Here is a 15,946-nt window from a genome sequence, read left to right as displayed (position 1 = left end):
AGGGGTTCTGCTCTCATGGCCTAATCACCTCCCAAAGGCCCCACCTCCTCACACCATCACACTGGGGGTTTCAACAGAGGAAATGGGGAGGACCAACGTTCAGTCAATAGCCAAGCACGATTGCCGGATCTTGTAGCCTCTGGGACTATGGGGAACATGGGTGTCACCCAGCAGCTCGTCCTGGTCTTGGTCTGAGCCACTGCACATTCTCCTTTGCACCACCAGTGCTGTAGGCTTGGGGGTGTAACCCCCATCAGGTGAAGGAAACGCTCTTCTGTTTCTACTGTGCTGAGGGCTTTTTAATCAGTAACAAAATAGACTAAATCCGCTGTATTCAAGACACGCATCAAATGCTTTTCTGTACCTATCGACTTAATCATAGGATCTTTCTCCTTTACTCTATGTATGGGATGAATTGCATTGCTGTGTTTGATGTTAAACTAGAGAAACCCAGACCATGAAGTCTATTTCTCACTTGTAATGGGTCTTTTTTTTTTTTTGGCCACACCTCGTGGCCTGTGGGAACCTAGTTCGCCGACCAGGGATCGAACCTGTGCCCCCTGCAGAGGAAGCACGGATTCTTAACCACTGGACTGCCAGGGAAGTCCCCTATGATTGGGTTTTATTTCAGATGTTTTGTAACCAAGTTCCTGAGTGAAATGGGCCTCTCATATCCTCTTCCCATTTGTCTGCTTCGGAGCCAAACGCAGTGAGCTGGACACATCCCACTCTCTTCCACTTTCTGGAACATTTTGTCCAAGACAGGAATTAACTGGTCCCTGGAATCAGGGTGGGACTCACTCATAAAGCCCGGGCTCTAGGCTGGGGGAGGAGAGGGCTTGGACAACCACTTTTTAGTCTATTCCTGTTCATTACTTCATTTTGCCCTTCTTTTTGTCATTTTATATTTTTCCAGGAATTATCTACTTCATTTAGGTTTTCAGTTTTATTAGTTTATAAGTGTTCCTAATTCTATTATTTAAAATCTGTGCTGTGTCTGCAGTTATTTCCTCTTTGTATGTTTTATTTGCAGTGACTTGCTTTTTCCTTCTTCCTTGCCAGAGTGTTTTCATGTGATTGTTCTTCCAATGAACCAGCTTTGGGTTTTGTTCATCTCCGCTCTTCCCTCTCTCTCCCTCCTCCATTGATCTCTGCCCTTTTAAATTTCTTTTTGTATTTTCTCCTTTTTGTTTCTTTGGGTTGGCTTGGAATTAAACTGCATTTCTGGAATCCATGCTTAGTTGGAGCAGAGCTGGTCTTGAGTCAGCTGCCTTTGCCAGCCCATCCCTCTCTCGATGTCACCGAGATTGTTTTCAACAATGGTGACGGCTGACCTTTCCCAGTGTTTGTGCGTCCTGCGCACTGCAAGACCCTGTAGCACAGCCCCCCTCCACCCCTGCCCCATGCTCCCAGGCAGGTGTCATGAGCCCCATTTGAGAGCATTCCAAGTCTAGCCTTGATCTGACCCCGGAATCCTCAGCTCCTGCCCCAGCGCCCAGGGCACCCCGCCTGGAGGCCTCCCGAGGGAACAGGCTTCGGGCTGGGCAGGGCTGGGTTGCTCAACCAGATGCCCTCTGCCGGCTGAGATGGTGGGGTGTCCTGGCTGGAGCAGGTTGCTTCAGGGTCTCTCTGCTGTCAGAGGCCCCAGCCCCCTCCCTGTCAGGGACTTTACCACAGGACCTTCCAGGTGTGTGAGGCCCCCAGGGGAAGGGGTGTTATGGAAGTGCCCATGGCTGCCAGTTCACTGGGTGGCACCTGTAGAGGCCCTGCCCACCTGGAGCAGAAGCTCGGCCCGGTGACTCACTGCCCAGTCACGCAGCACAACTGGAGATGCAGAGGTCAGCAGGCGAGGGGTCTGGGCTCTCCCAGCTGGCCTGGCTGCAGGGCACACAGGGTGGCCATGAGAAAGGGGAGACCACCCGAGGCCAGAGACAGGCCAACAGCTGCAGCCCATCAGAGAGGGGGATCTGGAGGTCACCCCAACTTCCTTCTGGCTGGGCCAGAAGCACAGGTGCCCCAGCCGTGTGGGCATCACTCCCTGCCCAAGGCTGCCGTCTCTGGCTCCTGGGATGGCACCTACAGCCCTGCCTATCCCCAGGGCCAGGAGAAGGGGCTCTCTAGGGAGCTCTGCGGGCGAGGAGGGGCAGGAGCAGGTCTAGACCCTGACTAGAGGATACCCCCACCCTGCCTTCAGGAGGTGACGGTGGACAGAGAGTGGTGGGGCTCGGGCTCGTGGCCAGAGGCAGAGGTGAGAGGCCAGGAGAAAGGCCTCCTGTGGGAGGGGCTACCACCAGAGATCCTTCCACTCATGCCAGGGCAGGGTTGGGGGGCCCAAAGGGGTGCTGCCCTCAGACTCCAAAAGAGGCTGCAGGGATCTGCTTCCTGCCCAGGAATAGGGCTTGGGACCACTTTGGGGCCCTCTTGCATCCACTGACCATAGGTGACAGTAGGGCAAACTCTAGAAAGCACCTGCTCTTTTTTTCTTTTTTTTTAAATTTATTTATTTTTTGGCTGCGTTGGGTCTTCATTGCTGAGCGTGGGCTTTCTCTAGTTGCGGCGAGCGGGGGCAACTCTTCATTGCAGTGTGTGGGCTTCTCATTGCGCTGGCTTCTCTTGCTGCGGAGCATGGGCTCTAGGCACGTGGGCTTCAGTAGCTGTGGCACACAGGCTCAGTAGCTGTGGCTCACAGGCTTAGTTGCTCTGCGGCATGTGGGATCTTCCCGGACCAGGGCTCAAACCCGTGTTCCCTGCATTGGCAGGAGTATTCTTAACCACTGCGCCACCAGGGAAGTCCCAAGCATCTGCTCTTTACCGGTCCCTCCTGAGCCAGGGATTCAGGCTGGAAACCAGCTCCCTGAGGCTGGAAAGTAAACAGGGAACCACAAAGAGGGGGTGAGGAGCTTGGGCTCAAAGTTCAGTGTTGACTTGCTTTCAGAGAGAGACTGCCTCAGCCCCTGCTGGCCCTCTGTCTGTCCAGTCTAAGTACTGAGGACCTACTGGGGCTGTGCAACAGAGCCTCTGCCCTCCTGGGGGGCTGGGGCAGGGTGGGGCGCTCCTGAGCTGGGCCTGGTAACACAAAGACCAAAGACCTGACTTGTACCTAGCCCAGGTGGCCAGTAGCCTCTCGAGTGGGCCCCAGCCCCCTGCCCCTGCAGCTCTGAGGCTCAGGACTCCAAATGTCAGATCCCCTGCCTTACAGATGGACAGGCAACACTCACACTTGTGGATGTTCTTTAGCTCTGCCCTGGGGGCTGGCACAGCAGAGCCATCCATCCACCTGGCCTCCTCCAAGCTCACACCCTCACCTGACGGAGGTAAAAGACCTGTCTGGGAATCAGGCCCACCAAAGCCTCTATCCAGTGGGCAGAGACGCTAATCAGGCACCGGGCTCCATCTAAGGCAAGGGGGTCTCCACCTTGGCCCCAACGACACTGGGGGCCGGATCATTCTCTGTGGGGGGGCCACCCTGTGCACTGTAGGACGTTGAGAGCATCCCTGCCCTCCACCCACGAGATGCCAGTGACCCCCTGATTGTGATAACCCAACATTGCCAAATACCCCTCCACACCCCAACCCCAGTTGAGACCTCTGGTCTCCAGCAGCCCTGCCCAAGAGAGCTCTCTGGGATGATGGAAACACTCTGTTCTGTGCTGTCCGATCCAGGCATCACTGAGCATGTAGAACGTGTCTAGTGAGACTGAGGAAGTAGGTCTTTACTTTTACTTCATTTTAATTAAGCTAAAGAGCCATGCATGGCTAGTGGCTGACTTTGCAGCAAACGCCTGTCACTGCTGGAATCCTAGCCCAACTCTGGCCTCCACCCCAGTCTGGCCTGTGCCTGGGAATTTGGTTGGGGGCATGAACTCACTTCCATTTCCCTCCTGGCGTGGGTCGGGGCTGCATGCCTCTACCCGATGAGTCATGGGGTTGGCACGGAGCACCCAGAGCGTGGAAGGCTGCTCGGCCCAGTCCCACGGGTGCTCTGTCTGGCCAGGGCCCTGGATGTCCCCAGCATTTCCTGGAGTTTTCCTCGGCCAGTGGCTGGGTACTAGCTGTGTGGGAAACACTCACATGCACACACAAGCCGCCAGAGCCGCAGACCACAGCCCCATGGCCCCCTGTGTCCACCTGGAGCCTGTCTGGGAGCTCCACAGTCCTTGTTCACTTCCCGATGGTTGGCTCATGCATTCTCAATCCCCCAGAAAAGGACTCACTGGGCAAATTTTGTTACTTAAGTGGGGATGATCATTAGTAGTGGTGGCAAGGGGTGGGCACGGTCCTGACTGCCCCTGGATGGGAGCCGAAGGCTCCTGAGGGGGGGCCCGGCCCTGGGCTGAGGTGAGAAAAGAATCCCGGTGCACAGCCTGGAGGGCACTGTGCTTCCAGAGCTGCCCCTGGAAGGTCAGGAGCTGAGGACACAGCTGGAGGACTCAGGTCCAAAGCGCAAGCGGAGTGGGCCTGGTCTGTGTCCCCTGAGGCAGGCCCTGTGCTGGCCCTGGAATCACTACCTAACCCCAGAGTCTCTTCCTGCTTCCAGGGGGAGGCTGTTGGGAGAGAAGACATGCCTTTCAGTAACAGCAAGCAAAGTTCTAAAAGTGCGGGGGGGCGCTGAGAGCAGGCTCTGGGCCTCACCCCGGGGACAGTGGGAGGCTAGTGGACTTGGAGCAGAGAGTGAGAGGGCTGATGTGTGGGGCTGCTGTTTAAAGGTCAAAGGTGGTTTCCATCAGCCAAGGGCATTTGCTCCCCATGAAGGAAGCGGAGCCTCACCTTTGGCTCAGGGAGGGGTAAGGGAGTAAGCACTTCGTGTGGGACAGTCTGTGTGGGCTGATCTCCCCCTCCCCCTCTACCCTGGGAGCAAAGGAAGGTTGGTTGTGTTTGTCCTCATGGCAGTGGAACCCCGGACCCGTTATGCCCCCACCCAGCCCAAGGGGACCTTAATGGGGTGTTTCTCCTCCCCACTCAAGAGTCTCTGCTCTTACACTTGCTCAGAGGCCCCAGAGAGAGTTCCCAGCTCTCAGTCCGCATGTCAGGCCCCTGGGTGGGGAGGGGTCACAGTGAATTGTGTCCAGAAGTGCACTCCCACCCCTGCCAACCCACAGAAGCCCCTCCAGGTGCTCTCTCTTCCTTCAACATCTGAGGGGCCAGCTGCTTCATCTCTCTGGGCCTGTGAGTGACCAATAAGCAGAATCCCCTCCCAGCCACGATGGATGTGGGGCATAAGCAAGACAAAAACTCTTGTTTTCAGTCCTTGGGTTTTAGGAGCTATTTGTTACGTGGCTTACCCATCCCATCCTGACTGAGACAGTCTGTACCTATTTGATCCCAAAGTATCCAGGGCTGAACGTGGGCACCTGGAAGGTGTGGGGCTGGGGACTCCAGGGTGCCCCGCTCCAGGGTGGGCACCTGCTGGGCAAGAAGCACTGGCTCCCTGCAGGGGCCTAGGAGAACGTCGGTCAGAAAGCATGTGTTTTTGGGGGGGGGGTGGGCATACCCAGCCCCATGAGAGAGCCCCACAGAGGGCGCTGAGGGTCCAGAAGTTTGTCCACTTTCCTTATGCTTCCTCCGGCTCTGACACTAGGGTAAAAAAGCAGGCTCAGGAGATGAAAGGACTGTCCCCTCCAGCCCCTGGGAGCTGCACGCGACCTGGGCTAGTGAGAGGCTGGACCCGGGATCTCTGGAAGCTACCTACCAGGGACTTGGATTTTAATAAATGAAGAGAGCAGAAACCATGGATCCGCCCAGGAAACCCATCCTGCCTGGAAGGGCAGTTTTCTCAGGGCAGGCTCAGGATGATGGGGAGAAAGCTGTAACTGCTCCCTGCCCAGGCCCCCAGGTTCAGGCTGCCCAGCCACGGCCCAGCCCATCCTACTCCTTCCTCTCCCTACATGGGATCTCCACCCCGCGTGCTCTGCTGCTGCCCTGGAAGCCCTGCATCACTTTGCATTCATCCCTGACATTCCTTCCCCTTCCTGATGTTAATAAGCAGTTTTTTTCTGCTGTTATTTGAAAACAAGACACAAACTATTTTTCCCACCAAGATGCTCTACTTCTCACCTTCCCCCCAATAACAAGATGAAATCTATGGAAAATTTATTCCTGTTTTCTTGCCTCCTGCCCACCTATCATGAGACCTCAGGAAGGATTCTATCCCGACTCCCTACCTCCGACTTCCGATCTTTTAGCGCTAGCCTACTGATAGACTTCCTGGCAACAGCCCCTTCCATATCAAGGATCTTTATTCAACACTTACTTCCCCCAGTTCCAGAGAGATTATCACTACCTATTTTCCACTACATGTCAGCATGCATGCAAGTATATGCACAGATATGCATGCATGTAGGCACATGAACTCACAAGTGCATCCGTGCATGTGGTGTGCATATATGCACATGTGAGCGCACACATACATAGGTACATGTGCACACATGCAGGCATGCACATTGTACACATCTGTGTGTGTGGGCGTGTACACATGCATACGTACAGATAGGAGGTGGGGGAAGACAGCTCACCACTGCTCTCCTGGTCCCTTTACTTCTCTGCCCTGAGAACTGGGTTCTGTCTCATTCTTGTTTACTAGGAGGCCTCTCTGGGCCCCTTCCTGGCTGGGCTCAGCGTGTGCAACTCAGGTGCCGGCACATGAGTCCAGGGAGCAGTCTAGGCTGTCCGAAGATGCTTTTCCCCAGCCTCTGCAGGCTTCGGGTCACACAAGGAGCCCAATGTCAGTCTGAATCTTTTTCCTTTGTCAGCAACCGCTTTCTCAATGAAGCTTTGAAAATCTCTTCCTTACCCGTGGGGTTTAGGAGATTTATCAGGATGGGCCTGGGCGGGGCCTGTTTTGGCCTCCTGCTTGGAGCTCTCTGGGCCTCGCACGCCTACATCCCTGGATCTTCCTGGAGATGTTCTATTATATCTGTCCAATGGTCCTGGTCACGCTAACCACCTGTCGCTTTTGCTCCTCTGGGACTCCATCCATAACTGAGGTCTAAGCCTCTCATTTTTCCTGTGTGCTTTGCATCTCCTCGCATTTTCCCTCTGTGATATGAGGTGTTGCTTCTACCTGGACATCTAGGTGTTCATTGACAGCTGCCTCTCCTTCAGTTCACTGGCTGACACTTTTCTAGTTCAGTTTCAGGGAGTCCTCTCTGCAAGAGAGCACACTGATAATGTGTGTGTGTGTGTGTGTGTGTGTGTGTGTGTGTGTGTGTGTGTGTGTGTTCAAGTGTATGAGCATGGGTTTTCTCTGCTGGGGCAGAGGGGTGGGATGTTTGCACAGCCTCCTCTGGAAGATCTTCCTCTTTGACTCCTGGGCTCTGGTCCGTGTCCCCTTCCTTTGTCAGTTTGTTGGTGCCAGGTCTGGTGGAAGAGGATGCTGACCTCGACATCTGTGCCCACCACCCCCAACCCCCCCAGGGGTGAGGACAAAGCCATCATCCTGCCCTGGACTAGTGGCTGCTCTGGGCTGGCTGCTGCCCCGGGCTGGCCCACCCGGCACCTTCCCCGCACCATCTCCACTGCACCTGTGGCCTCATCCACTGTCTAGGTTACAGAGTCAAGACACAAACAAACAACCAGGACCCAGGCAGACAGCACAGTACTGTTGCAGCTGTCTGAAGCTCTTGGCACCCGGGTGAGGAAAGCAAGAAAAATGGAGCCATCAGAGTCATGGGGGCCTCAAGGAAGAGCGGATGCTGACAGGAAGGGAGGGCAAGTCTTCCAGGAGGAAGGGTCCCAAGTCACCTGCTGCCAAACCCTTTAGGATAGAAAACTGTCTACACCAGCTGCTCCACTGCCTCTCCTCCCCTCTCTCTCTTTTTCAATCCATGGATTTTTAAAAAATTGTGTTAAAATATACATAACATACAATTGCCGTTTTAACCATTAAATGTACAGTTCGATGGCATTAAGTACATTCATGTTGTTGTGTAACCATTACCACGGTCCATCTCCAGACTCTTTTCATCTTCTTAAACGGAAACTCTGTTCCCATTAAACATTAACTCCCCATTCCCCTCCCCCTCCCCGGTAACTTCTACTCGACTTTCTGTCTCTATGAATTTGCCTGCTCCAGACCTCATGTAAGTGGAATCAGTCTTTGTCCTTTTGTGACTAGCTTATTTCACTTAGTATAATGTCTGCAAGGTTCATCCATGTTTAGCACTTGTTGGAATTTCCTTGCTTTTTAAAGGCTGAATGATATTCTATTGTATGTACCGGCACACTTTGCTTTATTGTGCTTTGCAGATATTGCATTTTTTACAAACTGAACATTTGTGCCCTGTGTCAAGAAAGTCTATTGGCACCAGTTTCCAACAGCATTATTTTATTTTATTATTTTTAAAATTTTATTTATTTATTTTTGGCTGCGTTGGGTCTTCGTTGCTACACGAGGGCTTTCTCTAGTTGTGGCGAGCGGCGGCTACGCTTCGTTGCGGTGCGCGGGCTTCTCATTGCAGAGGTATCTCTTGTTGTGGAGCACGGGCTCTAGGCGCGCAGGCTTCAGCAGTTGTGGCATAAGGGCTCAGTAGTTGCGGCTCGTGGGCTTTAGAGCGCAGACTCAGTAGTTGTGGCACACCGGCTTAGTTGCTCCACGGCATGTGGGATCTTCCCAGACCAGGGCTTGAACCCATGACCCATGCATTGGCAGGCAGATTCTTAACCACTACGCCACCAGGGAAATGCCAGCATTATTTTAAAATTAAGGTATATATACTGGGTTTTTTTTTTTTTTTTAGACGTAATGCCTTTGCACACTTAATAGACTGTAGTATAGTGTAAACATAACTTTTTTTTTTTTTTTGGCCATGCAACATGTGGGATCTGAGTTCCCCAACCAGGGATTGAACCCATGCCCCCTGCATTGGGAGCACGGTAAAACTTTTTTTATTGAAGTATAGTTGATGTACAATATTATATTTTACAAGTGTACAATATAGTGATTCACAACTTTTAAAAGTTATACTCCGTTTGTAGTTATTATAAAATATTGCCTATATTCCCTGTGTTATATAATATATCCTTACAGCTTATTTTATACATAATAGTTTGTACTTCTTACTCCCCTACCCCTACATTTTTATTCCCCCCCCACTGGTATCCACTAGTTCATTCTCTATTTCTGTGAGTCTGTTTCTTTTTTGTTGTATTCACTAGTTTGTTGTATCTTTTAGATTCCACATATAAGTGATATCATAGAGTATTTGTCTTTCTCTGTCTGACTTATTTCACTTAGCATGATACCCTCCAAATCATCCATGTTGTTGCAAATGGCAAGATTTAATTCTTTTTTATGGCTGAGTAATATTCCATTATATATATATATATATATATATATATATATATATACACCACATTTTCTTTGTCCATTCATCTCTTGATGGATACTTAGGTTACTTCCATATCTTGGCAATTGTAAATAATGCTATGAACATTGGGGTCCATGTATCTTTTTGGATTAGTGTTTTTGTATTCTTTGAATATATACCCAGGAGTGGAACTGCTGGGTCATAAGGTAGTTCTATTTTTAGCTTTTTGAGAAACCTCCATACTGTTCTCCACAGTGGCTGCACCAATTTACATTCCCACCAACAGTGTACAGGGGTTCCCTTTTCTCCACATCTTCATCAACATTTGTTTTTTAAATTATTTATTTATTTATTTTTTAAATTTTATTTATTTTTTGGCTGTGTTGGGTCTTTGTTGCTGCGTGCAGGCTTTCTCTAGTTGTGGTGAGCAGGGGCTACTACTCTTCGTTGCGGTGCGCAGGCTTCTCATTGCGGTGGCTTCTCGTGTTGCAGAGCACGGGCTCTAGGCACGCGGGCTCAGTAGTTGTGGCTTGTGGGCTCTAGAGCGCAGTCTCAGTAGTTGTGGCGCACGGGCTTAGTTGCTCTGCGGCATGTGGGATCTTCCTGGATCAGGGATTGAACCCGTGTCTTCTGCATCGGCAGGTGGATTCTTAACCACTGTGCCACCAGGGAAGTCCCTGTTGGCTTTTGCTAAAATCATAGAGTATTTGCAATTGCGGGTGCCCTGGAAAATCTAGAATAGGATAGCCTCTCTGGGCCTGTTTCTGCATCTCACAATGATGTATTGATGATCTCTAAGGGAACAATGCAAGTAGCATTCTTATGGTTTGTCAACATGTAGCAGGAGCAGAAAGGAGGAGACTCACCCCCTGGGTGCTCACGTGGGACCAGCTGAGGATGGTAGTCATGGGGGGCGACCGTCCCTCCAGGGTGTGAGCCTGGGTCACAAAGCCCCTCCTTGGTGACCCTGGGCTGCCCCAAGCTCTGGTCAAGGGGAAGCCACAGGTAGACACAATTTTCAAATGACCCCGGCCCCTGACCCATTAATTGGCTCTTGCCAGTGACCTGTGACCTGGGGCAGAAAAAGAACAAGTGACCAGGACCAGCCAGTAGCTGAAGGAGGCACAGCAGGGAGGTCAGGGGAGGTCAGGGGCAGAAACTACTGGAAGCCAGAGTAGCCAGCCAGAGAGGAGGAAGGAGAGCAGAGGGAGTGGCTGGGAGGTGTGGGGTCACCATGAGAGACTGCAGCCACGGGACCCAGAGCAGCTTCCACCCCCTGCCCAGCCCCAGGTCAGGTGTCCTTCCAAGGACATGGGCACATGCACATGCCTCTTGTTTCTAGAGATTGGAGTGTGTATCTATCCCTCTCCCCCAAAGAGTCTGACAACCCATGGAGGGTTGAGGTGAGGTCGGGATGGAAGAAGGGAGGTGTGTGCTCTCAGGGGACAGGAAAATGCAAACCTCTGCAGCCTGATGCCAGCCCTGGCCTGACCTCAGAAAGCACAAGGGCTTCGTTCATGCATGGGGCGTTCGGGCATAGGTGTGGGGTATGGGCTTCTTTTTGGGGTGATGAGAATGTAAAATTGACTGTGACAATGCGTGCTATATACTAAAAACCATTGAATTGTATGCTCTAAATGGGTGAATTGTGTGGTTTGTGAACTCTATCTTGATAAAGCCACTCACATAGGCACACAATCACACACGGCACAAGCCCAGGAATCTTCTGCACACCAGGACACACACGGTCTCAGCTTGCTTCCTTTGTGCTCTGCTTTCACACGAGGGCAGAGGACAGGCTGGGCATCCCCTCCCGTCCAAAGTTTCCTCACCTGCCCAGGAGGTCAGAGGGGGTTTGGGTTGAAGCAAAGGGGACCATGTATTTGGAACTGCATTAAAACCGCGATGCCAGGTGGAATGGGGATGGTCTGTGGAGAGAGACGTGGGACCCTGACAGCAACACACAGGGGATGGAAAGAGGTAGCAGGGACCGGCCGAGAGTCCAGGCAATGGGGAGGGGCCTGCAGGGACGGGATTGGGTGAAAGGCCTCCAGCCCTCCAGCCCCCACCCCACAGGCTTTTGGGTAAGACTTACCTTCTGTGGTTTCAGATTAAAATAAAAAGACCCCGGGCAGGGGTGTATAGGCCCCCAGCCCAGTTGGGAACACACCTGGGGCATCCTAAGTGTGAGTGAGTTTTGAGGGGGAGATGGCACAAGCCAGTGTCCCTGCTGGAAGCAGAATCATGAGCCTTGGAGGGGGCGGTGAAACCCACCCTGGCTGCAAAGGCGGGGCTCTGAGCCTGGTAGTTCTGCTTGGAAATGGCCTGGGCTAGGAGCTGGGAGTTCATCCATGTGAGTCATTCATGAAGCCAGCGTTTACTGAGTGCCTACTATGTGCCAGGCGCAGGCTGGGTGTCAGCTTGGAGTCAGTGTGAGCTGGGACATTAATGAGGCCATTTCCAACAAAAAGAACACTCACCTATGTGGGAGCCTTCATGCCACATGCCAGCCTTCTGGCCGTGTTATTCCTGGTCCTAACACCATGCTCCAAGGGTGGGTCTAAGACACTGACTTTCACCTTCTCAAGGTCACACAAGAGCAGGTCTAGAGAGCAGAACATGAGCACAGAGAGGATTGCAATTCTGGAGAGTGTACCAAGCCCTCACTCCGGCGGCCAGAAGTGGGGAAGCAGCTGTCATAGTACAGCCTCTACAAGCCCTAGCCCTGCAAGGGTGCTTCACAAATGGGAAACTGAGGCACACACAGGGGACGACTATGTGATTATCCTGACCAATTCTGACAAAAAAAAGAAGCAGGCAGAACCCTGGGACCTGGGGGTAGCCCAAAGAGCTGCAGTTTCTTTTTGAGAAAGGACATCGAGGCCTCAGTAGGGGAGTGCTGACCAGTGATCAGTCCAGGGCAGCTAAGGAAGTCACCAGTCCAGTATTTCCAGGGAGCTGGTGCCAAGCCCCTTTCTGTTTTCAGTCTCCACTCATGGCTTTCTCTCGTGGGGAAACTGGACACTTAGCATATTCTGCCAGCAAGGCTAGTTTTACTAGTTTGGCAAAAATCTTCCCAACACCCTAAGACTGAGAAACTAGGCTAACCACTGTGCATGGACATGGGGTGCTCCTAATTGCCCACCACTCATTAGCAGCTGATCACGGTTTGCCTTGCAGCCTCTCCTTCTGTCTTCACACTGCTATGTAATGCTCAGGAATTGATGACCGCTCCCCCAAACTGACCTCCAACTATTTTCAAACAGGGACTGCACTACTGAGGCTGAGTGGTGGAGAGGGAAGACTTGTGAATGGAGAGACCAGGCACTTTCTTTCTCTGGAACCAGGGAAGATGATCCTGAATGGTGGCCCTGGCAGCTACCTCACCCACACCTCTATGTAACCCCTGTGCTCAGAGTAGTATGTTTGTTAGCTGTCCAAAAATATGTATTAACAGCCTGTTTTATGGTTCTTTCTTTTTGGCTGGGGTGGGAGATAGGCCTAGAGAAGCATCGACACGAAAGTCATTCCTTCTTGGTTCAGGCACCTCTCTGAAGATCCAAGGCAGACTAGATGAAAACATTGATCCAGTCTCCAGGCAATGGAACTGGAGAGGCAGGCAATGCAGGCCTCACCCTCTGAAAGGTGGTAGCATCACCCTCACCCTTCAGTCTGACACCAGGCCCTAGGACAGCTCCTCCTTCCGTCTTAGGCTTGAGAGTGCTGTAGGTCCGGGACTTAGCTCATAGGGTGGAAAGGGAACCGCACAGTGCACGCCCTGGCCAGCCCAAGAGACCTGTGCACACTTGTGTCCCCTGTAGCCTGGCCTGTGTCACTTCCCACAGGCGCCGGTGCAGGGAGGGCGGCCCCCTCCTGGAGAGTCCCGAACGTGCGGGTCTGGGGCCTGGAGGGACAAGCTCTCTCTCCTCTCTCCCTCCAGCAAAGGGCACTGCCTGTGTGCTTGTCCCAGGCCTGTCGCGAGGAGACGCTGGCTTCCCAGACACCTGCGGGGACAAACGAAGACCCTGCGAGAGAGCACGTGGGTCCTGCATGCGGAAGGGGGCCAGGCAGGGGGCTATCGGCCCGGGACTGCTGCGGGGAACAGGGGGCAAGGAGAGAAGGAGGTCTGGCCTGGCCCGGACGTCCGAGGGTTGCAAGGATGAAACAAAACGCTGGGCCGGGGGGCGGGGGCCCGCCCCGCGGGGGCCCCGCCCCGCCCCGCCCTGCCCTGCCCTGCCCTGCCCTGCCTTGCTCGGCCCCGCCCCGCCCCAGCCTGTCTTCCGAGGCCCCGGCCCCGCCCTAGCCCCGCCCTAGCCCCGCCCCTAGAGCTGTGAGGTCCCGCCGCCGGCCAGTTGCCGAAGCCGCGGCCCCGCCCCTCGGTCAGCGCGGCCCCGCCCCACCGGGTTGCTAGGGGAAGTGACATCACAGCGCGATGGCGGTGGCTCCTTCCGGCAGCTGAAGGGGGTTTAGGCCCGGGAGATCCGAGTCCATCCGCGGCGGGGAGAGGGCAAGCGGGGTGGGCAGGGGCCGGAGCAGGGGCGGCGGCGCTCGGACTGTCCCATCCGTCCCGTATTGAGGCGTTGGGAGCGGCGGGGCGGCCGGAAAGCGATGGTGAAAGCGGGGCCGTGAGGGGGGCGGAGCCGGCAGCCGGACCCGCAGTAGCGGCAGCAGCGGCGCCGCCTCCCCGAGCTCAGACCCAGGAAGCGGCCGGGAGGGCAGGAGTGAACCGGTCGCGCCGCCGCCGCCGCCATGGAGCTCAGAGTGGGGAACAGGTACCGGTTGGGCCGGAAGATCGGCAGCGGCTCCTTCGGAGACATCTATCTCGGTGAGGCGCCCTTCCCCGCGGATGGGCAGCCCCAAACCGGCGTCCCCCGGACCCGGTTCCGCTCCGGCCCCCTCCCCGGCGACCCCGCCCCCGGCGGCCCCAACCCCAGCCCCCGCCCCGGGCATCCCCTCCGGCCTGCGGCGGTAAGCCGCGTCCCCGTCGGTTCGGGCCTCCCAGTTCCCCAGGCAGGAACTTGCGGCCTTTCCGACCCGCGCCCTCGAGGGCACCTGACTAGCGTGCGCTCGCGGCCTTTGGGGAGCGGCCGGGAGCCTCGGTTAGGCCCTCGCTACCCGCTCGGCCCGCCCGCCTTGTGTCCGCTCCCGGTGTCCCTCCATGCAGACAAAGGGCCGTCGGCGAGTGCGGCCCCCGCGTTCTGCGTGCGTGCGGTGGGCACGAGTAGAGTCCGGGGCTGGCCGAGGCTTCTTTGGCGCTCCTCGCGACGATGCAGCCCCGGCTGACCAGCCCCTCTGGCCCGGGGTCTGGGCCGTGAACCGCAGGTGGCGCGCAGAGTCGTCTGGGGGCCAGTAGAGTGGTCGTTGAGAATATGTTGCGCATCCAAGTTCTGTACTAAGTACCTCGGCTTAAACGAGAATGACATTCAGGTGATTCGGGACAAAGTTAGCGCTGGGGTGTTGGGAGAATTAGAGGCAAATAAAGTGGCAAAGCTCTGCTCATGAGCGTGTCCTTTTGCTATGAAAATTTTCCAGGTAGACTGGAAAAAAATGGGATTAGAATGTTCTGGATTGTTTCAGATTTACGGTGAAAGAATGCGCACATGCATGTGTGTGATAAAAGGTTGGCTTGAGTCTTAAAGTTGGAAGTTTTAAAAATATAAGCGTTTCTCAGAGAAATTGTGTGTAAGTTACTCCTACCCCCGCATTTGGGGACATCCAGCCTGGCCCGCGATGCATGTGCAGAGGGACTGTCATTGTGCAAGTTTGGGGGTGAACATGCTCTGCTTGCGCAGCCCGCTCTGGTGTTTCTCTTTGGCTGACCCTCAGGGAGGGTCAGGAATAGATTTGTATGTCAGTAATGCTTCTGGTTATGCCTTTCAGATGGACCCAAGTGTGTGTGCTCACCGCCCCATCCTTGCCTCTTGTTACCTAGAGAGGATGCATGACCTCCTGGGCTAAGAGGATTCCACACTTAGGGTAGTTAATAATTGCTTTTGATACCCTTACCCTACAGTGTAATCCTGTCACATCAGTATGTGTTTTACTGCCCTGCTGAGTAAAACGCACTTTAGAGATACTTGCAATTTACTATTTAAATATTTATGTCCAGTAGTCAGCAGTTGCCTTCTCAGCAGTGTTTTGGGAGGCAAAGTGCTGGGTAAATGCAAGCTGTTTGCCTTATTTATAGAACAATAGATTTTGGCAAAAGTTTTAACTTAGGATCTAGGAGCTGTACTGAAAAACCAATCTATTAGCCACCCTTACACAGATATGAAAAAGTAGATATTTTGAACCTTTTTGTTCTGTGGTCTGAAATCTTGCCAGACGGTTTTCTGCTTTCCGAAGCTGCGTTCAGACAATCAAATCGTGGAACGTTGTCACCAAGTCATTCACAAAGAAGTTGAGAGTTTTGTGGGAGACCCTGAAAGCTTATTCACAACTGTGTCCTTTGGGCCTCACTTTGTGCTGGGCACACCAGTGGTACTTGATCCAGCCAGACACCGGCTGACCGGTCCCAGAGGGGTCTGTCCTCAGTTTCCTCCTTCATGTTTATCCTAAAATGGATAGACTGTGGCTCTTGCGCCCTAGTTATGAGTACCCACATGGCCCACCCACTGGAGTACACTTAGAGTTACTTGTGT

General features: G+C 53.7%; 1 protein-coding gene across 7 annotated transcripts in view; it reads left to right on the top strand.

Moving 5' to 3' along the window:
* Positions 1–13,765: 13,765 nt before the first annotated feature.
* CSNK1D (casein kinase 1 delta) overlaps positions 13,766–15,946 on the top strand; it is a 37,181-nt gene continuing 35,000 nt past the window's right edge. The window contains exon 1 of one of the 7 annotated variants that reach the window (XM_082442102.1): positions 13,766–14,130. In XM_082442102.1, coding sequence (XP_082298228.1) covers positions 14,055–14,130 — 76 coding nt within the window. In that variant the 5' untranslated portion in view covers positions 13,766–14,054. The remainder of the gene's footprint in view (positions 14,131–15,946) is intronic. The other 6 variants (XM_082442104.1, XM_082442105.1, XM_082442106.1 and 3 more) reach the window with 6 other exon arrangements.

The sequence above is a fragment of the Balaenoptera physalus genome, assembly GCF_965194825.1.
Source record: "Balaenoptera physalus genome assembly, chromosome: 20".
Lineage (NCBI taxonomy): Eukaryota > Metazoa > Chordata > Mammalia > Artiodactyla > Balaenopteridae > Balaenoptera > Balaenoptera physalus.
The sequence above is the reverse complement of the archived record's forward strand: the minus strand, read 5'-3'. Positions and strand labels throughout refer to the sequence as shown.